This window comes from Hyla sarda, chromosome 7 (assembly GCF_029499605.1).
Source record: "Hyla sarda isolate aHylSar1 chromosome 7, aHylSar1.hap1, whole genome shotgun sequence".
Taxonomy (NCBI): Eukaryota; Metazoa; Chordata; class Amphibia; order Anura; family Hylidae; genus Hyla; species Hyla sarda.
In genome coordinates, this window is record NC_079195.1 from 228,486,548 (window position 1) to 228,512,826 (window position 26,279).

At 42.2% G+C, this 26,279-nt stretch overlaps 1 protein-coding gene across 7 annotated transcripts in view; it reads left to right on the forward strand.

Annotated features, from left to right (window-relative positions):
* The window catches only part of DAB1 (DAB adaptor protein 1), a 705,741-nt gene that overhangs the window by 658,911 nt on the left and 20,551 nt on the right, over nt 1-26,279 (forward strand). For 6 of the 7 annotated variants that reach the window (XM_056532962.1, XM_056532963.1, XM_056532961.1 and 3 more), the window contains one exon: nt 16,356-16,464. In XM_056532962.1, the coding sequence (XP_056388937.1) occupies nt 16,356-16,464 (109 nt within the window). The remainder of the gene's footprint in view (nt 1-16,355; nt 16,465-26,279) is intronic. The other variant, XM_056532964.1, reaches the window with a different exon arrangement.

The window sequence follows — 26,279 nt, forward strand, 5'->3', positions numbered from 1 at the left end:
GCAAGTGAAAAATATCTTTCTTTATTATTTTCTTCTCTGGACGAATTTCATATTTTATCTCCATATTCTTGGATGTTCTGAGAAAGAAGATAATATTCAAGCCTGCGGATGGAAATAATTCACTTGTATAATACGATACAAAAACGCATATTTTTGAAAAATGCAAACGTCACAATGTGAACAAATCCCAACGTGTTGATCACAGGATAAAACTTCTGTTGTTAAGAAAATCCAATTGTGTCATGTGACTAAAGACTTAAGAGATTTTCATAACATGGTTTTTAAATAAGAATTAAAGGGGTAGTCCAGTGGTGAAAAACTTATCCCCTATCCTAAGGATAGGGGATAAGTTTGAGATCACGGGGGTCCGACCGCTGGGGCCCCCTGCGATCTCTCTGTATGGGGCCCCGGCTCTCCGGCCAGATAGCGGGTGTCGACCTCCGCACGAAGCGGCGGCTGACACGCCCACTCAATGCATCGCTATGGCAGAGCCGGAGATCGCCGAAGGCAGTGCTCCAGCTCTGCCATAGAGTTGTATTGAGGGGGCCTGTCGGCCGCCGCTTCGTGCAGTGGTCGACACGCCCCCTTCGCGCGGGCTGTCAGGGCCCTGTATAGGAGATCGCGGGGGGCCCCAGAGGTCGGACCCCCCGCGATCTGCAATTTATCCCCAATCCTTAGGATAGGGGGATAAGTTGTTCACCGCTTGTTCACCACTGGACTACTCCTTTAAAGGGGTACTCCGGCCCCAAGACATCTTATCCCCTATCCAAAAGATGTCTGATCGCGGGAGTCCCGCCTCTGTGGACCCCCGCAATCTTGCATGCAGCACCCACCTGTGAGCAGTGCAGGAAGCGCTGGAGGCTCTCAGTGCTATGCCTACCGACCACAGAGAGTATCGTGAGGTCACGACTCCAGCCCCGTGTGACATCACGCCCCGCCCCCTCAATGAAAGTGTATGGGAGGGGGTGTGACAGCTACACAACGTTTGGAACAGGGAGTGGGCGTGATGTCATGAGGGGGCGGGGCTATAAAGTCACGAGCTCCCGGCGCCAGCTCCAGCGTTCGGAACAGTTTGTTTCGAATGCTGAGCAGCGGAGTACCCCTTTAAAGAATTCCATGGTAGTAGAATTTTTGCTCACTAACAATTTTTTTTTATTTTTGACGGACAGCTCTATTTGCATACGAGGGGGGCCTCGATGGGGGAAAAATATTCCCCCTCATTTGCAAATATTTACATGTCTGTCTTTGAAGAAAAGTATATCTTTTCTTTACATAATCCCTTTGTTTATGATCTATATTGGGAAGGACGTTACATTGACGATTTGATAATAATTTGGAAAGGTGACGAGCAGAGATTTGATGCCTTTATTTCATACCTGATTTGCAACAGTATAAATTTGGGAAGCACCTCCGGTTATGGAACAGGGGGTAGGGTGTGACGTGTTACTCACCAGCAATGACGTGAGACTCACCAGTTCTTGAATGTGATACTCACCAGCAATGAAAATCAGGTGGTAGTTAAAGGGGTACTCCGCTGCTCAGCGCTTGGAACAAACTGTTCGGAATGCTGGAGCCGGCACCGGGAGCTTGTGATGTCATAGCCCCGCCCCCTCATGACGTCACACCCCGCCTCCTCAATGCTAGTCAATGGGAGGGGGCGTGACGACCACAGGGGGCCTCCCGACCACAGGGACGGAGTATCGTGTGGTCACGACTCCGCCCCGTGTGACGTCACGCCCCGCCCCCTCAATGCAAGTCTCTGGGAGGGGGCGTGAGTCGTGACTCACGATACTTATGCCCGAAGTGCATAAGAGGTTTTCCCCCTCCCCCTGTCACGCCCCCTCCCATAAATTTGCATTGAGGGGGCGGGGCTATGATGTCACACGCTGCCGACACCGGCTCCAGCATTTGGAACAGGTTGTTGCAAACACTGAGCAGCGGAGTACCCCTTTAAGTCTTTATTCACATCACACTGTTGCATTTTCTTAACAACAGAAGTTTTATCCTGTGATCAACACGTTGGGATTTGTTCACATTGTGACGTTTGGGTTTTTCAAAAATATGCGTTTTTTGTGTCGTATTATACAAGTGAATTATTTCCATCCGCAGGCTTGAATATTATCTTCTTTCTCAGAACATCCAAGAATTTGGAGATAAAATATGAAATACGTCCAGAGAAGAAAATAATAAAGAAAGATATTTTTCACTTGCATGAATGTTATATGTATATTTATACACATTTATATTTTTTCTTCTTGATTTCTGTATGTTAAGGGTTAATTCTTATTCTTAACCTATTGGATGTGTGTTACCCATTGTTTTAATTGTTTCTTCAGCTGATTGTTATTTGTCATTTGGAGTCTATGTATTTTAATGCTGTGTGTAATGCTTGCAGTATGCTATTGATAAAGTGAGATACCACGAAACGCGTCAAGCTGAGCCATTGCCTCATGTATATACTTATAAGCTGCTATTTGAAAGGATTTCAATAAAGCTTTGAAGTTTTAATCCACATATCGATTGGCGCTGGACTTTTTCTGTATTTGTAATTTACAAATCTGTTTAACTTTCTGAAACCAGTTGATTTGAAAAAAAAAAAATCTAATTGTTTTCTACCGGAGTACCCCTTTAAAGGGGCTGAGAGCTTTAGCTTCTTTATTTTCATGCACAGTGCCATTCATTTTGTAGTGGCCGTGCCTGGTATTGCAGCTTCATCCTAAACACTGAGTTGTGGTAAACTGCAGTACCCAGAACAGCCACAACAAAATAAATGGCGCTATCTCTGGTAAACAACTGCAGCGCCAAGATGGATTTATAGTGACTGCTGGGTTGTGGTATTGTCCACGTGTAAGTTATAGTGCAACCTCATTTACTGACCTTAGGTACAATGCAGCACAATCCACACAGTGAGACAAAGTCATTTTTGGTTGTGCGACCCTCCTCGTGGCCAAAATCCCTGTGTATCCCCCTGACTAAAGACATCTGCACACAATCGAAATCTGTCGGATAAATTGACTTCCTCCATTTTGTCTGCATCCTAAGGGAACATTTACTCTTACCATGTTTTCTGCAGATTTGATGCTCCAGATTAATGTTTTGTAAATCAGTGTAACTAAATAGGTGAAGACAGCATCACATCTGCAACTCCGCAGCATGAAATTCAAACAAAAAAGCCCTAAGACTGATGTAACAAAAAAGTGGTGAGTGAGAGTCTAAAGGGGTTAAAAACATATGCCAGTGTTTCCCAACCAGTGTGCCTCCAGCTGTTGCAATACTACAACTCCCAGCATGCCTGGACAGCCAAGGGCAACAGCTGGAGGCACACTGATTGGGAAATACTAGTCTAAGGCTGTCTGGGCATTCTGGGAGTTGTAGTTTTGCAACAGCTGGAGGCACTCTGATTGGGAAATACAAGTCTAAGGCTGTTTGGGAATGCTGGGAGTTGTAGTTTTGCAGCAGCAGAGCTCAGCGCAGGCACCTGATGCAATGTTCACCTGACAGGACGCCCTCCGGTACTGGGACACCACATAACCTCTTATATAGCTATAGGGTCTATTTTGTACATTTTAAAACACTGAAAACAACACACTGCCCCTGATAGGGATAATCCAGGCAAACTGTGTAAACTTTTAGGAGGGGTGAATACTTTTGCACTATGTATAAAATTGATAATATGCCATAAAACAGCGCCCCATAGAGAAAAACGGAAGAATTCAACAATTCTCATTAAAATCAATTATCTCTGTGGGATCTTCATGGGCAGCGAGTCCTTCACAGTGACGCTTCGCTCTCTGCTGTGTCCGGGAGATTTGCTGGTATTATTCCTTTTCTGCTTTACTATAAAATATAATAAAAACTTTTATAGGAAGGAAAATGACATTTCCTAAATTTTCCACTCATAAAGATGTTTTACAAGTTTAGTACTTCAGTCCCGAGCTTTTTTTTTTTAATGTTTTTTTATTTTATTTTTTTATGTAAATGCTCGTTCCATCTTATTAATCATTCAATAATGAAAGGGTTTTGTGCTGTAGATGTTAAAGAGGGGACAGCTGGAACTTGTAGTTCTCTGGGCAGAGATCTTAATGTCACAACAACTGGAGGGTAATGCTTGGTCCCTGGGTGCTTGATAGTGACCATCACAATTTTGTCAGGTGGGGAGGGGGGTCTGAATCACAGTGTATGACCCCAGGGCACTATAGGTATAGGGCAGTGGTCTCCAACCTGCGGACCTCCAGATGTTGCAAAACTACAACTCCCAGCATTCCCAGCCAGCCTTAAGCGAGTCTTTCCCAACGAGAGTGCCTCCAGCTTTTGCAAAACTACAACTCCCAGCATGCCCGGCCAGCCTTAAGCGAGTCTTTCCCAACCAGAGTGCCTCCAGCTGTTGCAAAACTACAACTCCCAGCATGCCCGGACAGCCGTTGGCTGTCCGGGCATGCTGGGAGTTGTAGTTTTGCAACATCTGGATGTCTGCAGGTTGAAGACCACTGGTGTAGGGTCTGATGCAGGTGTCATGCGCCCGTCATGTTAGTGGGAACAATATGCTCCAGCACAGGGACGTGCACAGACATTTTGGAGGGCAGGGGCTCAAATAAAAAAGGACACTATAAAAATAGCGTATTTTTTATACCATAACATTTTTTTATAAAAGCGATCAAAACAAAAATGGTACTGATGAAAACTTCAGATCACGGTGCAAAAAATGAGCCCTCATAGTATGCAGAAAATATAAAAGTTATAGGGGTCAGAAGATGACAATTTTAAACACAAATTTTGGCGCATGTAGATATAATTTTTTCAAAGTAGAAAAATAAAATAAAACCTATATAAATTAGGTATCCTTGGAACCGTATGGAGCTACAGAATAAAAATAAAGTGTCATTTTTACTGAAAAGTGCACTGTGTAGAATCAGAAGCCCCCAAAAGTTACAAAATTGTTGTTTTGTTGTTTCAATTTTGCCCCACAAATAATTTTCTGATTTTGCCATAGAGTTTGTGGTGAAATGATTGAAGTCATTACAAAGTGCGATTTCTGATGCAAAAAACAATATACCCTTATATGAGTATATAGGTGGAAAATTGAAAACGTTATGATTTTTAGAAGGTGAGGAGGAAAACACGAACGTGAAAAAAAAATTACTTCTGTAGTTCTATTCTTCTTTTATTTTCTTCTGGGAATGCTTGATCCAGAGTTTCCCAACCAGGGTGCCTTCAGCTGTTGCAAAACTCCCAGCATGCCCGAACAGCCAATGGTTGTCTGGGCATGCTGTGAGTTTTGGTTTTGCAACAGCTGGTTTGGAACACTGGTTTGGTTATAGGCCATTATATGCTTGATCTCCTCAAAATCAACCCCCTCCCTCCCTGGCTCCACCCAAAAATAGCTCAACTACAACCACCAGTATGTAAAGGAACATAGCTTAACTACAACCACCAGTATGTAAAGGAACATAGCTCAACTAAAACCACCAGTATGTAAAGGAACATAGCTCTACTACAACCACCAGTATGTAAAGGAACATAGCACTACTACAAACACCAGTATGTAAAGGAACATAGCTCAACTACAACCACCAGTATGTAAAGGAACATAGCTCAACTACAACCACCAGTATGTAAAGGAACATAGCACGAATACAACCACCAATATGTAAAGGAACATAGCTCTAATACAACCACCAGTATGTAAAGGAACATAGCTCAACTACAACCACCAGTATGTAAAGAAACATAGCACTACTACAACCACCAGTATGTAAATGAACATAGCTCTACTACAACACCAGTATGTAAAGGAACATAGCTCTACTACAACCACCAGTACGTAAAGGAACATAGCTTTACTACAATCACCAGTATGTAAAGGAACATAGCACTACTACAACCACCAGTATGTAAAGGAACATAGCTCTACTACAACCACCAGTATGTAAAGGAACATAGCTCTACCACAACCACCAGTATGTAAAGGAACATAGCACTACTACAACCACCAGTATGCAAATGAACATAGCTCTACTACAACCACCAGTATGTAAAGGAACATAGTTCAACTACAACCACCAGTATGTAAAGAAACATAGCTCTACTACAACCACCAGTATGTAAAGAAACATAGCTCTACTACAACCACCAGTATGTAAAGGAACATAGCTCTACCACAACCACCAGTATGTAAAGGAACATAGCACTACTACAACCACCAGTATGCAAATGAACATAGCTCTACTACAACCACCAGTATGTAAAGGAACATAGCTCAACTACAACCACCAGTATGTAAAGGAACATAGCACTACTACAACCACCAGTATGTAAAGTAACATAGCACTACTACAACCACCAGTATGTAAAGGAACATAGCTCTACTACAACCACCAGTATGTAAAGGAACATAGCTCTACTACAACCACCAGTATGTAAATGAACATAGCACTACTACAACCACCAGTATGTAAAGGAACATAGCTCTACTACAACCACCAGCATGTAAAGGAACATAGCTCTACTACAACCACAAATATGTAAAGGAACATAGCACTACTACAACCACCAGTATGTAAAGGAACATAGCTCTACTACAACCACCAGTATGTAAAGGAACATAGCTCTACTACAACCACCAGTATGTAAAAGAACATAGCTCTACTACAACCACCAGTATGTAAAGGAACATAGCACGACTACAACCACCAGTATGTAAAGGAACATAGCTCTACTACAACCACCAGTATGTAAAGGAACATAGCACGACTACAACCACCAGTATGTAAAGGAGCATAGCACTACTACAACCACCAGTATGTAAAGGAGCATAGCACTACTACAACCACCAGTATGTAAAGGAACATAGCTCTACTACAACCATCAGTATGTAAAGGAACATAGAACTACTACAACCACCAGTATGTAAAGGAACATAGAACTACTACAACCACCAGTATGTAAAGGAACATAGCTCTACTACAACCACCAGTATGTAAAGGAACATAGCTCTACTACAACCACCAGTAAGTAAAGGAACATAGCTCAACTACAAGCACCAGTATGTAAAGGAACATAGCTCAACTACAACCACCAGTATGTAAAGGAACATAGCTCTACTACAACCACCAGTATGTAAAGGAACATAGCACTACTACAACCACCAGTATGTAAAGGAACATAGCTCTACTACAACCACCAGTATGTAAAGGAACATAGAACTACTACAACCAACAGTATGTAAAGGAACATAGAACTACTACAACCACCAGTAATATGTCCCGGGTGTTGGGTGATAGGAGTCCCACATCCCTGAATATAGATATGTGTGTGTGTTTCCCAACCAGAGTGCTTTCAGCAGTTGCAACAGCTGGAGGCACTCTGGTTGTGAGACAATGATAAATACACATACATGCATAAATCAGTGTTTCACAACCAGGGTGACTCTAGCTGACTCTAACTACAACTCCCAGCATGCCCGGACAGCCTATACAGCTGGCCGCACCCTGGTTGGGAAACACTGATTACAGACAAATATAAAAACTTATATACAAACATAAGTGTCCTTCAGGGGCGCCATGCGATGTGCAACCACCACTGCGATAAGTGCTGTGTCAATCCTGAATATCAATTCCTATAGATCACCTGGGTGATCAAAAAAAAAAAAAAAAACATATTTCCAATATATCCCAAAGCTTTATTATTAATTATTAACATTATGTGTGTTAATAACTAATAATAAAGCTTTGGGATATATGGGAAATTGTTTTTGTTTTGTTTTTGATCACCCAGGTGATCTATAGGAATTGATATTGAACATTAACCCGCCATATATTGGTCTTTGTATGGCTGTATCAATCCTGGGCCTTGTTGGCCTAGTGACAGATACAGCACTGCACATAACATACATAAAATACTATACATATACACATTTACATACATACACCATACAGGTGTATATACATGCAGTACATACACACCACACTATACACAAAGGCTATACATCTGCATACACATTACACACACACGTTCACACAATACATCTGTATAAACATTACACACACATGTTCACACAATACATCTGCATACATATTACACACACACGTTCACACAATACATCTGCATACACATTACACACACACGTTCACACAATACATCTGCATACACATTACACACACATGTTCACACAATACATCTGTATAAACATTACACACACACGTTCACACAATACGTCTGCACTCACTTTTATAGGACGCTGGCTGGGCGCAGGGAATACTTCAGTAAATGGATGTTCAGGACTCGTTCACTTATCGGCAGACTGGAAGTTGCACTGTGCGAGATCGTTCAGCAACAGGAGGAGAAAGACGGAGGAGCTGGGGGGGGGGGGGGGTGTTTGTTAAAGGAACCGAGCATCTCTAAGAGTGCCAGTGCTATACCAGTGACCCCTGCAGAGAGGTATAAGAACATCGGTATAAGTTATCGGCTATCGGCCTGAAAGTTCACAGGTTATCGGTATCGGCCCCAAAAAATCAATATCGGTCGATCCCTAGTTTTTACATATATTTTTCTATTAGATGTGCCCTTCTTTTCTATTTGAGCCCCTGCCCCCAAAAATGTCTGTGCACGTCCCTGCCGCGCTCTGGCAGCTCAGAGAAATCAGAGATTTAAAAAGCTACAGGGACCCGGATAACAAGTCATTGCTGGGGCCCTCAATGATCCCTCCGGCCATCACTTCCAAGACCAGTTTATGTCAGAAGGTGGGGAGGTAAGTATGGCCCTTTTCTGGAGATCGCAGGGGGTCCGAGAGGTCATACCCTCCGCAATCAGCTGCTATGGATAGGGGATACATTTTTTACAAACTGGAATTCCCCTTTAAGTTTTAAATGCAATACCAACCCTGACCATATGGTGTGCTGCAGTTTATTCAGACACCTAGTACACTGCGCCACCAAATGGTAGAAATGTTTACTGCAATAATTCACATATTCTGCTGCTATTTCTGGCAACTTCAAGCATATTTAGCATTTTTGTAAGTCTAAATCATTATAGAGCTTGGTATATTCACTTTTCTCAAGGGACAACTTTGGAAATGTTCCTATTTACACATTGTGGCTTCTGTATATTTGCAACAAAGCCTGTAAAAATCTATCACAACCGAGAATGTAAACAGGAGCTTATAGATATATATAAGGTGGATGACGACTCCCTTGTTCAACCTCATGCGAGACAAAAGTTAGTTAATGCCTGGGCTAAAACAGTGTTTCCCAACCAAGGTGCCTCCAGCTATTGAATATCTTTGGCCAATACTTATCTGTATATAGTGAATATCTCATCTGATACTTATCTGTATATAGTGAATATCTCATCTGATACTTATCTGTTTAGCAGTGTTTCCTAACCAGGGTACCTTCTACTGTCTTGGCATGCTGGGAGTAGTAGTTTTGCAGCATCTGGAGGCACCCTGGTTGGGAAACACTGGGCTAATAATACAAACCATCCCCGCCCTTCCCCGTTCCTCCAGGCTCACATATAAGATGTCATGGGGTAACTTTAGACCCGCGTTGACATTTGTGCACTGGAAATGGCTTAATATTATTGTGTCTTTCTTACTATAATAAAACATGTTGGCAGATGTGAGCCTCGGGGATCCCTTAGGGCCGCAGGCTGCTCTCTGATGAGCTGCGGCTGTTTAGTGCGGATTGAGACGGATAATTAAATGTAATCAGTGGGAGAGAAGAGAAGAGATCATCCACATGTGCCGCACAGGATGAGGGGACCATATATGTGGTGTAAGGAATACCTAATCTTTTCGTGACACCAGGGCACCGTTATCCTATACATGGTCCGAGGTTGGAGAAAGCTTCTCCTGGGCCAGACATGGTGGGTAAAGGAACACACTGATGTCAGGTTACGGATAACTGTCTTTACTGAGCTGGGTGCAGATGTCAATACACACAGACAGTCTGGTGCTGGGTAGAGAGGGTGCAGTGTAACCTCTTTTGCCCTGTTGCGTTGCTGGGACTTATGGTGCTTTTCACCTAATAGATTGATACTGACTTGAAATGAGATTGACAATTGTTCCAGGTGGCTAGGACTCTGACAAGGTCCTGTAGCTTTCTCCACCAAGACATGAATTTCTTATGTGCGGGGATCAGTGCAGAATGACTGGATAAGACTTGAGATAGGATTTTGATCTGGGCCTCCCCTCAGAGCTTCTCCACATACCCCACACCTTTACCACACTTGTGCTCTGCTCCATACAGGAACTGGGGCAACTCCTCCCATTGGCAGGCAGGGTCACATGGGTTCACATCAGCCACCAATTGTGCAAGTTCTCCCACTGAGAGGCTGTAATTTTCATCATAGGTTATAACCTCAACTATGAGAGACAGAATGAGAAAAAAATCCATAAAATCACATTGTCTGATTATTAAAGAATTTATTTGCTAATAATGGTGGAAAATAAGTATTTGGTCAATAACAAAAGTTCATCTCAATACTTTGTTATATCCCTTTGTTGGCAATGACAGAGGTCACATGTTTTCTGTCTTCACAAGGTTCTCACACACTGTTGCTGGTATTTTGGCCCATTCCTCCATGCAGATCTCCTCTAGAGCAGTGATGTTTTGGGGCTGTTGCTGGGCAACACAGACTTTCAACTCCATCCAAAGGTTTTCTATGGGGTTGAGATCTGGAGACTGGTTAGGCCACTCCAGGACCTTGAAATGCTTCTTACGAAGCCACTCCTTCATTGCCTGGACGGTGTGTTTGGGATCATTGTCATACTGAAAGAACCAGCCATGTTTCATCTTCAATGCCCTTCCTGATGGAAGGAGGATTTAACTCAAAATCTCATGATACATGGCCCCATTCATTCTTTCCTTTATGCGGATGAGTCGTCCTGGTCCCTTTACTGAAAAACAGCCCCAACGCATGATGTTTCCACCCCCGTGCTTCATGGCAGGTATGATGTTCTTTGGATGCAACTCAGCATTCTTTCTCCTCTAAATGGGATGAGTTGAATTTTTACCAAAAAGTTCTACTTTGGTTTCATCTGACCATATAACATTCTCCCAATCCTCTTCTGGATCATCCAAATGCTCTCTCACAAACTTCAGACGGGCCCGGACATGTACTGGCTTAAGCAGTTCATAGCTCCTCTCACAACTTAACTGCCATATGCTGTTGGTTGGACACACCCCCCTCAGCACTCCAGGTGGCACTTCCTGTGTTTGGACTTTGGTCCTAAGTCTGTGTATGAGATGGGGGAAAATGCGCTCTTGAGCTTTTTTAAGCACAAATAAAACATAGAAAACTTCACTATTTTTTTTAAACAAAGTATATTAGAAATATTTTTTATTTACCATAAGGAGTGCAATTGCAAAAATTTGTTTTAATGAGAGTGCTCATTTAATACTGGTAACAAGTGGAGGACAGAGGAGACACTTAACCACTTAACGATCATGGCCGTAAATATACATCCTGGTTTGATAGTACTTCGCACACCAAGATGTACATTTATATCCTGTGTATGACTGCGAGCATCGGAGCGGTGCTATCAGCAGCTGGGGACCCACCGGTAATGGCCCACATCCGCGATCACACGGATGTCCGCCATTAACCCCTCAGATGCCGTGATCAGTACAGATCACGGCATCTGCGGCAATGCGCATGTTAAAATAGATGATCGGATTGCCCACAGTGCTGCCGCGTGGATCTGATCATCTGTAATGGCAGCCTGAGGTCCCCTCACCTGCCTCCATCCATCTCCCGGAGTCTCCTGCTCTGGTCTGAGATCAAGCGGACCAGAGAAGAAGAGGACCGATAATACTGATCAGTGCTATGCCCTATGCATAGCACTGAACAGTATTTGCAATCAAATGATTGCTATAAATAGTCCCCTATGGGGACATAAAAAGTGTTAAAAAAAAAGTTGAAAAATGTAAAAGAAAAGTGAAAAATCCCCTCCCCCAATAAAAATGAAAATTGTCCGTTTTTCCCATTTTACTCCCAAAAAGCGTAAAATTTTTATAAACATATTTGGTATCACCGAGTGCATAAATGTCCGAACTATCAAAATATAATGTTAATGATCCCGTACGATGAACGACGTAAAATCTTAAAGAATTTTTAAAAAGTCCAAAAATGCTGCTTTTTTGTCACATTTTATTCCCCAAAAAATTTATAAAAATGATCTAAAAGTTTTATATATGCAAATGTGGTATCGATAAAATGTACAGAGGACGGCACAAAAAATGAGCCCTCATACCGCCCTATATATGTAAAAATGAAAAGATAAAAGTCAAAATAAGGCGATTTTAGATGACTGATATAGTGCAAAAAGTTTTAGATTTTATTTAAATGGTACAAAAATAAAAAGTATCTAGCCATGGGTATCATTTTAATTGTATTGACCCATAGAATAAAGAACACATGTCATTTTTCCCGTAAAGTGTACAGTGTGAAAACAAAACCCTCCAAAATTTGCAAAATTGTGGTCTTCATTAAAATTTCCTCCCTAAAAAAATAATTGTTGGGGATTGCTGTACATTTAACGGTAAAATGAGAGGATTCATTACAAAGTATAATTGGTCACGCAAAAAAAAAAGCCCTTATATGGGTCTGTAGATGGAAATATAAAAGAGTTATGGATTTTAGAAGGCGAGGAGGAAAAAAACAAAAATGCTAAAATAAAATTGGCCTGGTCCTTAAAGGGTACCTCTCATCAAAAAAACTTTTGATATATTATAGATTAATGTATGCAGAATAACTTTACAATTGCATGTTATTAAAAAATATGCTTCTTTCTATTTAATTTTCCACTTTGAAGAAATTACCACTAGGGGTCTCCCTACCAGTCCTGGCAGCAAGCATTTCTGACTCATGCTGGAGTCCTAAACACTACAAGCTGCCAGTCTGCTTTGTTCACAAAGGAGAACACTCAGAGCTGCCAGCCTGCTTTGTTCACAGCCTGTTTGGCTGTGAACAAAGCAGGCTGGCAGCTCTGAGTGTTTAGGACTCCAGCATGAGCCAGAAATGCTTGCTGACAGGACTGATCGGGAAAAATACAATAGAAAGAAGCATATTTTTCATTAACATGCTATTGGAAAGTTATTCAACATTCATTCATCTAAAATATATCAAAAGTTTATTTGATGAGAGGTACCCTTTAAGGTTAAAATGGGCTTGGTCCTTAAGGGGTTAAAGAAGAAGTTACAGGTCTGTGAGAGCCAGAAATCTTGCTTGTTTGTAGGTGACCAAATACTTATTTTACCACGGAATTTACCAATTAATTCATTAGAAATCCTACAATGTGATTTGGTGTCTTCTTTCCCCCCATTCTGTAATCTTTTTAATGTGGGAGAACTCGCACAATTGGTGGCTGACTAAATACTTTTTTGCCCCAATGTGTGTGTATAAATATACAGTGGTCCCCCAACATACGATGGTAATCCGTTCCAAATGGACCATCGTTTGTTGAAACCATCGCATGTTGAGTGATCCGTGCAATGTAAAGTATAGGACAGTGGTCTACAACCTGCGGAACTCCAGATGTTGCAAAACTACAACACCCAGCATGCCCGGACAGCCGTTGGCTGTCCGGGCATGCTGGGTGTTGTAGTTTTGCAACATCTGGAGGTCCGCAGGTTGAATACCACTGTTAGAGGAAGTTATACTCACCTGTCCCCACCGCTCCGGACCGTCACCGCTCGTCACCGCTGCCCGGGATGTCGCCCTCCATCGCTGTCGCCGCGTCCCCGAGGTGTCCCCGCCACTCCAGCAAGGCCTCTGCTTCCCCGGCATCCTCGCTCTCCGTCGCCGCCATCACGTCGCTACGCACGCCGCTCCTATTGGATGACGGGACGGCGTGCGCAGCGACCTGATGACGACGATGGAGAGCGCCGACAATGCAGGGGATCCCGAAGAGGACGCGCCGGAGCCCCGAGGACAGGTAAGTGATCGTCAGCGGAGCACACGGGGCACCGTAAACGGCTATCCGGTGGTGGCTGAAGCAGACTGCGCTGCCGGATAGCCGTTTATGCGATGGCCCCGACATAAAAAAGCATCGTATGTTGATGCTGCCTTCAACATGCGATGGCCTCAGAGTGATCGTATGGGGAAATGATCGTATGTCGGGGCCATCGTAGGTCGAGGGGGGGTCACTGTATATATATATATACAGTCATAAAGTCATAATAATGATAATCCCTGTCTAATATTGTTTCGCTCCCCTTCATGCTGTGATCCCGAAGGCCCGGACTCCATAGACCTCTGAAGGAGTCCTGAGGTATCTGCATGAAGAAGTCCGCTCATCCTGTATGTTGTGAGGTGCGGTCTCCATGGAGGGGTCTTGTTTCTCCAGAACATTCCATAGATGATCGATCAGATGAGATCTGAGGTATCTGGAGGCCGTCACCTCCTTGATCTCTTTGTCATGTTCCTCATCTCTGGGGAATGTCTGCAGTGTGGCCGGGGTATTATCCTGCTGATAGAGGACACTGCCATTAGGGGGTCCCTCTGCCTTTGGGGGGTCCTGCTTCCCTGAAAGGAGGACTTGTTCTGTAATGGTTATGTAGGTGGTATGTGTCACAGTAACCTCCACATGATACCAGGACACAGGGTCTCCAACAGAACGTTGCCTATCTGCCCCCGCCGGCTTGCCATTTTCCCCATAATGCATCCTGGTGCCATCTCTTCCCCAGGTAAGTGAAGCACCCGGTCGTCCACATGATGGAGAGCGTCCTCCATCAGACCACGTACCTTCCTCCATTGCTCCATGCTCTAGTTCTGATGCACATTGTAGACACTTATTGGTGGACAAGGGTCACATGGGCGCTCTGACCAGCCTGCGGGGCCCCATACACACCAAGCTGCAATGTCCTGTGTGATCTGACTCCTTAATATCATAGACAGCAAGTTTTTCAGCAGTTTATTTTACAGCAGCTCTTCAATTATTTTATACTGTAATGTTTTTTTTCTCGGGGGCAGTCATATTGTAGCCATACACATTCTTCCTGTCCAGCAGGGGGCGTATGCTTTACGGTAGTCTCAATGAATGTGGTTCAATACAGGCAGAGATATACCAAAGATTTACATGAAGTACAGATCACCCACCTCCTGAGTGTTACAGGGTGTCTACATACAGAGGCTTACCTCTATATACAGTGTATATTGTTACTATCCTGCCTTATCTAGGCCTCTGCAGTATCTCCCCAGCCCTATAATGATAACGAGATGGCTTTGTCCGTTCTGTCTTAGTCTGTACAGCAAAGCTTACAAGTGAGCTACAGAAAACAAGAAGTGCCAGAATACTCTAGTGGCCAATGTAAGAACTGCAATATTACAGATTTTATTTTTATTTTTCAAAATGAATATTCACATCAAAAATAAATAAATCCTAAAGGTGTTGTCTTATTATAGGAAATCTCTTTTACTGGGGGCCGTCGGCGACTATCATTGAGATGAGTCCAAGTCCAGGGCAATGAGCTGATTTAGCCAATTCTGATTTAACGGCCCTCGGCTCTGCTTCATAGAGGGGCGTCCTGAACACGGATCCCCCACAATATGTTGTTGTATAAAGATGCCGCCACTTGTACGTTTCCATGCTACGTATGGATCTATGTATAATCTACTCTGCTACTTATGTATATGTCTGTGATGATACAAATGTGTGGATAATAAATGTAACAATTTATGGTAAAATTCCTCTAATCCGGCATCTACATCATCCGGCATCATCTGCTGGAGGACCAAACCTTCCAGATTACTAAAACCCAATGAGAAGAACCATCCGATCCCTGCTCGGCCCCCAGTGATCACCACATCTGATCACTATTAAAAGGGGTATTCCATGAAAAAAAACGAAAAAAAAATTATTTTTTTTATTTCATATCAGCTGGCTCCGAAAAGTTAAACAGATTTGTAAATTCCTTCTATTAAAAAAAATCTTAATCCTTCCAGTACTTATCAGCTGCTGAAGTTGAGTTGTCCTTTTCTGTCTGACAACAGTGCTCTCTGGTGACACTTTGCAAAATCCGTAGCAGCAAATCCCCATAGCATAGAGACAGACAGAGGTGTCGGCAGAGAGCACTGTTGTCAGACATTAAAGAACAACTCAACTTCAGCAGCTGTTAAGAACTGGAAGAATACATTTTTTAATACAAGTCATTTACAAATCTGTTTAACTTTCTGGAGCCAGTTGATATGAAAAAAATAAATGTTTTTTCATGGAATACCCCTTTAATACATTTATTGCCGGATTGCAGGAAGTTTTGCTGTAGATAGAACAACTTGTATATAACTTGTTTCGTCTCCTGTATCAATGTCGTATGATCCTTGTAACCAAATCTTCTCCCTGTTGCTTTGTCTTGTAGACCCCGGCGACTCCAGGTGATGCCTTTATGAAATATCCCACCCAGCTCCACCCAGCCATTGCTCCTATGTTCGGACCCCTTTCTTACAATCCCGTTGCTCTGCCATCAGGTGACAAAAGGCCCTTGTCTATTGTGGAAACTCTCAGTTATATGGAATGGAGGGGACCTTCGTCTAAGGCAGTGTTTCCCAACGAGCGTGCCTCCAGCTGCTGTAAAACTACAACTCCCAGCATGCCCGGACAGCCTTTGGCTGTCCGGGCATGCTGGGAGTTGTATTTTTGCAACAGCTGGAAGCACACTGGATGGAAAACACTGGTCTAAGATATAGACCCTGGTGGGGGTGGTGGGGGGGGGGAGGGGCAGAAGAAGACATCGGCCCATATTTACTAAGACTGCCATAAACTAACAGCTAATAGTGCCACATGTATTAAAGGGCGCTATGATTTTTTTTATTGTTGTTATTGTTATTATTATTATTCTATTTAATATGTTTTTCAAACTAGTTACAAAACAGAGAATAAATAACGAGAGTAGTCCAAAAAATAGTCAACAAAGTGATAAAAAAACCTAAACAACAATTTGCAAAAGCAAAAAAAAAAATTAAAAAAAATCAACAAACAAAAAACATACTGTATCTTAGAAATATTATAAGTAATAATAATCATAATCATATATCTTATTATTAATAATAATTATAATAATAATAATAATAATAATAATAATAAAACAAGACTGTATGTAAACCTCAAATAATGATGATGATGATAATAATACTACAACATAATGTATGTGAATATCATATTAATAATAATAATAATAAACATACTGTATGTAATCATAATCATATATCTTATTAATAATAATAATTAGAGATGAGCGAACTTACAGTAAATTTGATTCGTCACGAACTTCTCGGCTCGGCAGTTGATGATTTTTCCTGCATAAATTAGTTCAGCTTTCCGGTGCTCCCGTGGGCTGGAAAAGGTGGATACATTCCTAGGAGACTCTTTCCTAGGAATGTATCCACCTTTTCCAGCCCACCGGAGCACCTGAAGGCTGAACTAATTTATGCAGGAAAAGTCATCATCTGCCGAGCCGAGAAGTTCGTGACAAATCGAATTTACTGTAAGTTCGCTCATCTCTATTAATAATAATAATAGAACAAGACTGTATGTAAACATCATATAAATAATGATGATGATAATAATAATAATACTACAACATAATGTATGTGAATATCATATTATTAATAATAATAATAATAATAATATTAATAATAATAAACATACTGTATGTAATCATAATCATATATCTTATTAATAATAATAATAAAACAAGACTGTATGTAAACATCATATAAATGATGATAATAATAATACAACATAATGTATGTGAATATCATATTATTAATAATAATAATAATAATAATAATAATAATAAACATACTGTATGTAATCATATATCTTAATCATAATAATCATATAAACATCATATAAATAATAATGATGATGATGATAATAATACAACATACTGTATGTGAACATCATACTAATAACAATAACCATTATCATACTGTATGTAAACATCATATAAATATCAATCTTTATTATTAATAATAATAATATCAATAATAAGCTGTATTAAAACATCATATAAATAATAATGATGATGATGATGATGTATTAAACTGTATTAAAACATCATAGAAATGATGATGATAATATTATTAATAAATAATAATAATAATAATAATAATAATAATAATAATAATAATAATAATAATAAAGTTCATGGCTTTTAATAGAAACATAGAATTTGTCGGCAGATAAGAACCATTTGGTCCGTCCAGTCTGCCCAATACTCTGAATCCTATCAATAGTCCCTGGTCCTATCTTATATGAAGGATAATACATTTAGTACAATAAAAAAAAAAAAAAATGCTCATGCCAAAATTTCCTACTTCCCAGATCTAACACCTCTTTGGATGCCCCGCCCACTTTTGTCACCACTTTTCACATCGTCATGGTTTGCACTATTTTAATGCACTTTTTTTTTTTTGCAACTTTATGGGGCACAGTTTAAGCCAAAAACTGGTGTGAACTGCTTAGTAAATATGGGCCACTGGGTACCGTGTCATATATCTAATAGTGACACGCTGAAAGTGTCTCGTCCTCAGGTCTGTGCGTGGCACGGGAGAGGTACATCGATGACGTCCTATTCTGAAGCTTGATATATATGTAGTTGAACACCACTTGGATCCTGTCAGTTCTATTTCTTATTGATCAAATAATCTTATTCCCCATTTTCTTCCTGCGCCGTCCCTCTGCTATTCCTCCTGGATATAGATGCACTAATTGACAAATGGGTGTGACCTTTCCCCTTGTCAATGGGGTGTGTCCCAACACACTCTTAGAGTATGTTCACACTGCGGAATTCCGTGCAGTGAACATTACCAACATTGGGAATGGGTCTTCCGCGAGACAATTCCACTGCTGAAATTGTTCCGCGCAAAGAAAGAACATGTTCATTCTTTGCGCGGAAGTCCGCAAGCACTGTATAGCCATCAATGGTGACGACGCAGTGCTGCGCAGTCCTATTGCCAAAGTATTTTCGGCGACGGCCGCCAGATGGAATTTCCGTTCACTGAATTCAGTGAGCAGAGATTCGGCAGTGTAAACATACTTAGGGTACCTTCACCTTGGGGTTCCTTCACATTCCACTCCATAATTCCAAAAATTCAGCAGCCTCCCATCCTCTTCAGTAGGATTCTGCAGCACCGCACACACTACTCAATTTCCACGGTGGAAAATTTGGTCGCAGAAATAAAAATTTTGTTGCCGAACATGATTATTCTTTTGTCGGAATGCGGTCAGAGATACATTGCCATCTATGGAGACAGCACATGTCTGAGCAGTCCTAGCACCACATTCAAAGTGCCTCCAGCTGTTGCAAAACTACAACTCCCATCATGCCCAGATAGTCTTTGGCCATTGCTCCCTAACCTGTGGCTCCTCCAGCTGTTGTAAAATTACAACTCCCATCATGAAATTATCATAGTGTTTTAAAGGGGTATTCCTGGCAAAAACTTTATATATATATATATATATATCAACTGGCTCCGGAAAGTTAAACAGATTCGTAAATTACTTCTATTAAAAAATCTCAATTCTTCCAATAGTTATTAACGTCTGTCTAACTGCTCAATGATGATGTCATGTCCCGGGAGCTGTGCATGATGGGAGAATATCCCCATAGGAGCTGGACAGCTCCCGGGACGTGAGTCATCAGAAAGCAGTTAGACAGAAAACAGCAACTCAACTTCAGAAGCTAATAACTATTGGAAGGATTAAGATTTTTTAATAGAAGTAATTTACAAATCTGTTTAACTTTCCGGAGCCAGTTGATATATAAAAAAAAGTTTTTGCCTGGAATACCCCTTTAAGGGTGCGTTCACACGCTTTTCGTTTTTGTGTGTTTTCGCTGCATATTTGAAAGGGGGCGGGCTCTTCTCGGCTGTCCGAAGCAGATTTTCCGCGGCGGAATTTACGCTGCGGAAAATCCGCCGCAGTCCCTACTGACTTCAACAGGCTTGTGGCGGATTTTCCGCAGCGTAAATTCCTCCGTGGAAAATCTGCTGCGGACAGCCGAGAAGAGCCCGCCCCCTTTAAAATATGCAGCGGAAAACCCACAAAAATAAAAAGCGTGTGAACGCAACCTATGGGTACCAGAGCCTCTGGAATTCCCTGACATCTTATCTCCCAGTGTGGCTGTCAGGGCATGATGGGAGTTGTAGTTTTGCAACAGTCGAGAAGCCACAGGTTGGGGAACGCTACAATGCGGCCAACAAAGACTTTCATGATGGGACAACAAGTTCTCTTTAAAGGGGTACTCCGGAGGAAATTAAATATTTTCAAATCAACTGGTGCCAGAAAGTTATACAGATTTGTAAATCACTTCTATTTAAATAAAAATCTTAATCCTTCCAGTACTTATCAGCTGCTGTATGCTCCACATGAAGTTGTGTAATTCTTTCCAGTCTGACCACAGTGCTCTCTGCGGCCACCTCTGTCCGTGTCTGGAACTATCCAGAGCAGGAGCAAATCAACATAGCAAACCTCTCCTGCTCTGGACAGTTCCTGACACAAACAGAGGTGGCAGCAGAGAGCACTGTAGTCAGACTGGAAAGAACTACACAACTTCCTGTGGAGCATGCAGCAGCTGATAAGTACTGGAAGGGTTAAGATTTTTAAATAGAAGTCATTTACAAATCTGTTTAACTATCTGGCACCAGTCGATTTTTTTTTTTCCACCGGAGTACCCCTTTAAGCCATTACCTTGCTCTCGCTGTTCTTTCTCTTTTTACCTTGTATCCTTCAATGTTATCAGGACTCTTAGTAATAATTAGAGTCAAGAAGACGACATACAGGACACATGAGGGAATCGTCCCTGGGGGGCCGGGGGGCTTCGACACATTACCAGGGAAGGAGGAAAATCTATGAGTAACCTTTCCATAGACGCTTCCGTATCGATCCTCCATCTGTGGCCAATGAAAGCGACAAAGTAATGAGATTAGTATAAAGAGATAGAGCGGATAATGTTATAAGCTGAATCATTGAGAGTAGCGTCCTGATAAGGGAGGAACATGCAAGATATCTGTCGCAAAACTACAACTCCCAGCATGCCCGGACAGCCAACGGCTGTCCGGACATGCTGGGAGTTGTAGTTTTGCAACAGTTAGAGGGCCACAATTTGAATTTATAACTAATTCTGTGCCATAGTAAGTTGCATATGTGCGCAACATTTTCTAACTATGGCTGTCAGGCTATGATGGGAGTTGTAGTTCTGCAGCAGCTGGTGAACCATAGATTGGTGAACATTACTATAGAGGGTGTCAGGATATGATGGGTGTTGTTGTTTGGCAACAGCTGGTGAGGCACTGGTTGGGGAAAACTGCTATAGATGGTGTCAGGATATGATGGGAGTTGTAGTTTGGCAACAGCTGGTGAGCCACTGTTTGGGGAACAATGCTATAGATGGTGTCAGGATATGATGGGTGTTGTTGTTTGGCAACAGCTGGTGAGGCACTGGTTGGGGAACACTGCTATAGATGGTGTCAGGATATGATGGGAGTTGTAGTTTTTGCAGCAGATCAATAGCCACAGACTGAGGAACACTGCTATAGAGGGTGTCAGGATACAATGGGAGTTGTAGTTTTGCAGCAGCTCAATAGCCACAGATTGAGCAACACTGCTAAAGAGGGTGTCAGGATACGATGGGAGTTGTAGTTTTGCAGCAGCTTGTGGGCCACAGAGTGGTGATCACTGATATCGATAGTTTCAGGATCTGATGGGAGTTGTGGTTTTGCAGCAGCGGGAGAGCCACTGGTTGGGGAACACTGCTATAGAGGGTGTCAGGATTTAATGGGAGTTGTAGTTTTGCAGCAGCTTGTGGGCCACAGAGTGGTGATCACTGCTATAGAGGGTGTCAGGATACGATGAGAGTTGTAGTTTTGCAGCAGCTCAATAGCCACAGATTGAGGAACACTGCTATAGAGGGTGTCAGGATACGATGGGAGTTGTAGTTTTGCAGAAGCTGGTGGGCCACAGAGTGTGGTGATCACTTCTATAGAGGGTGTCAGAATATGTTGGGAGTTGCAGTTTTGCAGCAACGGGAGAGCCACTGGTTGGGGAACACTGCTATAGAGGGTGTCAAGATATAATGGGAGTTGTAGTTTTGCAGTAGCTCAATAGCCACAGACTGAGGAACACTGCTATAGAGGGTGTCAGGATACATGTTGTAGTTTTGCAGCAGTTGGAGAGACAAAATACTGGGGAACACTGGACTATGGGATTTTTTCCCTTGTCTTCCTCAGAGTGACCCCATACATGTAAGTGATCGCAGAGGGGCCCCCGGGGACGTCGCCCTTCACTAGACCTCTGCCTCCACATTTCCCTTGCAGATAATGCGGCTCAGGTGAAATATTCTGACAGGTTTATTTTTCCCAGACTAAGTGCTCCCGGTAACTACCCCCTGTCTGCACGGACGGACAGGCCCGGTGACGCCGCCTGCACACAAATGTGCCGAGCGCCCGCTGCCAAAAAAGCCCCTGCAATCCTCCGTGTCCAATCAACGGCACATGAAGCAATTAGGCGCGGTCGTTCAGGATAACGGATGGCGGTGTTTACTTAATTCTAAGCAATGCGGCAGGTCGACCGTAAGTTTATTCATAATTGAAGACTCTGCTCATCAGCGTTCAGCCTGGAAAAGAGGTGAAGACTGAGGTGCAGACCCACAGCGCCATCTAGTGGCTTCTGTAAGAATTTAGCTTATTCACTTTTTAGGCTATGTTCACACGGCGGAATTTCCCTACGGAATTCTGCAGAATAATTCCAGACAGTAATTTCGAGAAAATGAAATGCCCTTTATGTTCTATGGCAGAAATTCTGTATTCCGCAAAAGTTAAAGGGGTACTCAGGTGGAAAACATTTTTATTTTATTTTTTTTAAATCAACTGGTGCCGGAAAGTTAACTGATTTGTAAATTACTTCTATTAAAAAATCTTAATCCTTCCAGTACTTACTAAATACTACATAGGAAATTATTTTCTTTTTGGAACACAGAGCTCTCTGCTGACATCATGACCACAGTGCTCTCTGCTGACGTCTCTGTCCATTTGGGGAACTGTCCAGAGCAGTATACAGTGGGGATCAAGAGTTTGGGCACCCCAGGTAAAAATTTGTATTAATGTAAATAAAGAAGCCAAGGAAAGATGGAAAAATCTCCAAAAGGCATCAAATTACAGATGAGACATTCTTATAATATGTCACCAACAGTTACATTTTAATTCCATCATTTACACTTTCAAAATAAAGAGAGAGGGATCAGCAGTGTGGGATCAGCAGATCTTGTGAAGGGGGGGAAGGGAGGTAATCCCAGGCCGCTTACCAAAGTTGGTTGTGCGCCCACACACAACAAGGTCTAGCGTGAAGTGTATAAATCGGTCCACTGCAGCCCTCCTTACTAGAGTAGAAACAAGGATGAGATGACCATAAAATCAGGAGTTTGTCCGGCGCAGAAAGGAACCGTCAGGATGCAGGATAAAATCAAGGGATTTATTGTATGCAACGCGTTTCGCTGCGCATGCGCAGCTTCTTCAGACATCAAGAAGCTGCGCATGCGCAGTGAAACGCATTGCATTCAATAAATCCCTTTATTTTATCCTGCATCCTGATGGCTCCTTTCTGCGCCGGACAAACTCCTGATTTTATGGTCATCTCATCCTTGTTTCTACTTTCAAAATAAAAGAAAAAAAATGGTGTCTGCAAAAGTTTGGGCACCCTGCAGAATTTACAGAATGCACTGCCCCGTTTGCAAAGCTGAGACCTGTCAGTGTCATGGATTGTTCTCAATCATCATCTGGGAAGACCAGGTGATGTCAATCTCAAAGGTGTTAAATGCCCAGACTCATCTGACCTTGCCCCAACAATCAGCACCATGGGTTCTTCTAAGCAGTTGTCTAGAAATCTGAAACTGAAAATAGTTGATGCTCACAAAGCTGGAGAAGGCTATAAGAAGATAGCAAAATGTTTTCAGATGTCAATATCCCCTGTAATTAAGAAATGGCAGTCATCAGGAACAGTGGAAGTTAAAGCAAGATCTGGAAGACCAAGAAAAATATCAGACAGAACAGCTTGCAGGATTGTGAGAAAAACAATTCAAAACCCATGTTTGACCGCATAATCCCTCCAGAAAGATCTGGCAGACACTGGAGTTGTGGTACACTATTCCACTATAAAGAGATACTTGTACAGTCATCAGAAGGAAACCTCTTCTACGTCCTCACCACAAAAATCAGCGTTTGAACATATAGACAAGCCTGATGCATTTTGGAAACAAGTTCTGTGGACCGATGAGGTTAAAATTAAACTTTTTGGCCGGAATGAGCAAAGGTACGTTTGGAGAAGAAGGGGAACAGAATTTAATGAAAAGAACCTCTGTCCCCCTGTTAAGCATGGGGGTGATCAATCATGCTTTGGGGTTGTATTGCAGCCAGTGGCACAGGGAACATCTCACGAGTAGAAGGAAAAATGGATTCAATAAAATTTCAGCAAATATTGGATGCTAACTTGACGCCATCTGTGAAAAAGCTGAAGTTAAAGAGAGGATGGCTTCTACAAATGGATAATGATCCTAAACACACTTCGAAATCCACGGGGGATTACATCAAGAGGAGTAAACTGAAGGTTTTGCCATGGCCTTCACAATCTCCTGACCTCAACATAATTGAAAATCTATGGATAGACCTTAAAAGAGCAGTGCATGACAGACAGCCCAGAAATCTCAAAGAACTGGAAGACTTTTGTAAGGAAACAAGAATTGAAAGACTCTTGGCTGGCTACAAAAAGCGTTTACAAGCTGTGATACTTGCTAAAGGGGGCAGTACAAGATATTAACTCTGCAGGGTGCCCAAACATTTGCAGATGCCATTTTTTTTTTTTGTGTTATTTTGAAAGTGTAAATGATAGAAATAAAATGTAACTGTTGGTGACATATTATAAGAATGTCTAATCTGTAATTTGATGCCTTTTGGAGATTTTTCCATCTTTCCTTGGCTTCTTTATGCACATTAATACACATTTTTACCTGGGGTTCCCAAACTTTTGATCCCCACTCTATGTTTGCTATAGGGATTTTCTCCTACTCTGAACGGTTCTTAAAATGGACAGAGATGTCAGCAGAGAGCACTGTGTTCAAAAAAATCATGCTTCTAAAAACCATGCGTTTCCACGTTTCCATGTGGAAGTTAGATTGCAACATATTTCCTTACCCCAGAACCCACCTCTAGAAAGAGACATAACAAGACAGAACATGGGAAATGGGGGCGGGCGTAGTATGTGCTATGTGTAGGGGAAAGAAATAGAGCCTGGACTGTGTACCTGCATGAGCTTGTCTTCCTTCTCCAGAGGATCCACACTGTAACTGAAAGGTAAATCAAGGCTTCCCTCTCATCTGAGCAAAAGCAGTTCAATACATAGCCTTTTTGTGCTGTTTCTTTTTTCTTTTTTCTTTTTTAAGAGGTACTCCGCTTCTAAACATCTTATCCCCTATCCAAAGGATAGGGGATAAGATGTCTGTTCGCAGGGTCCGGCCACTGGGACCTCCTGCAATCTCCAGCACGGCACACTAGTCACCCATTATCTATGGGAGGAGACATGACTGCTATGTCCTAGCTGCCACGCCTCCTCCTCCATAGACATGAATGGAGGGGGCGTGGTGTAAAGTCATGCCCTGGTGCTGGGATCCCTTGGAATCAGACATCTTATCCCTTATCCTTTGGATAGGAGATAAGATGTTCACAAGCAGAGTACCCCTTTAATTTTTGCTCACATAGCTCCTCCCTCCAAATGTCATCTAGCACTATGTCATGACATAGCAAAGAAGAGAAGGTGCTGTGCTGTGATTGGCCAGTTAAGTAAGGGAAAGGAAGTGTTTACAGGAAACTCCAAAAGGAGGGAAATCCCAGCACTCCGGACACTGGCTTCTTCCATAAAAAGTATACGTTTTATTCCAAAATTCTTAAAATTACAGGGTAGACTGTTAAAAAATGTAGAAACAGCAGCAAATCTGTGTAAGATTTTCCCATTCACCAAATGACAGTTTCCATCTGATAACAGGTCCAGAAAACATTTCCATTTTACCACCACCTCCTGAATCCAGGAAAGAGAACCCCCCCCCGCCCCATTATATATGCATGGCCTCCATGACCAGCGCATAAAGACAAGACGGATTGTACCACCGAGGTGTCAGCTTTAAATTAACCCTAAACACCCTGCAAATTAGTCCCGTACCCTCCGTCATGGCGCGGAGCTCGGCCTCCTGGAAAGGGGGGTCTCAATGTCAAGATTTACAAGACATGATTAATTC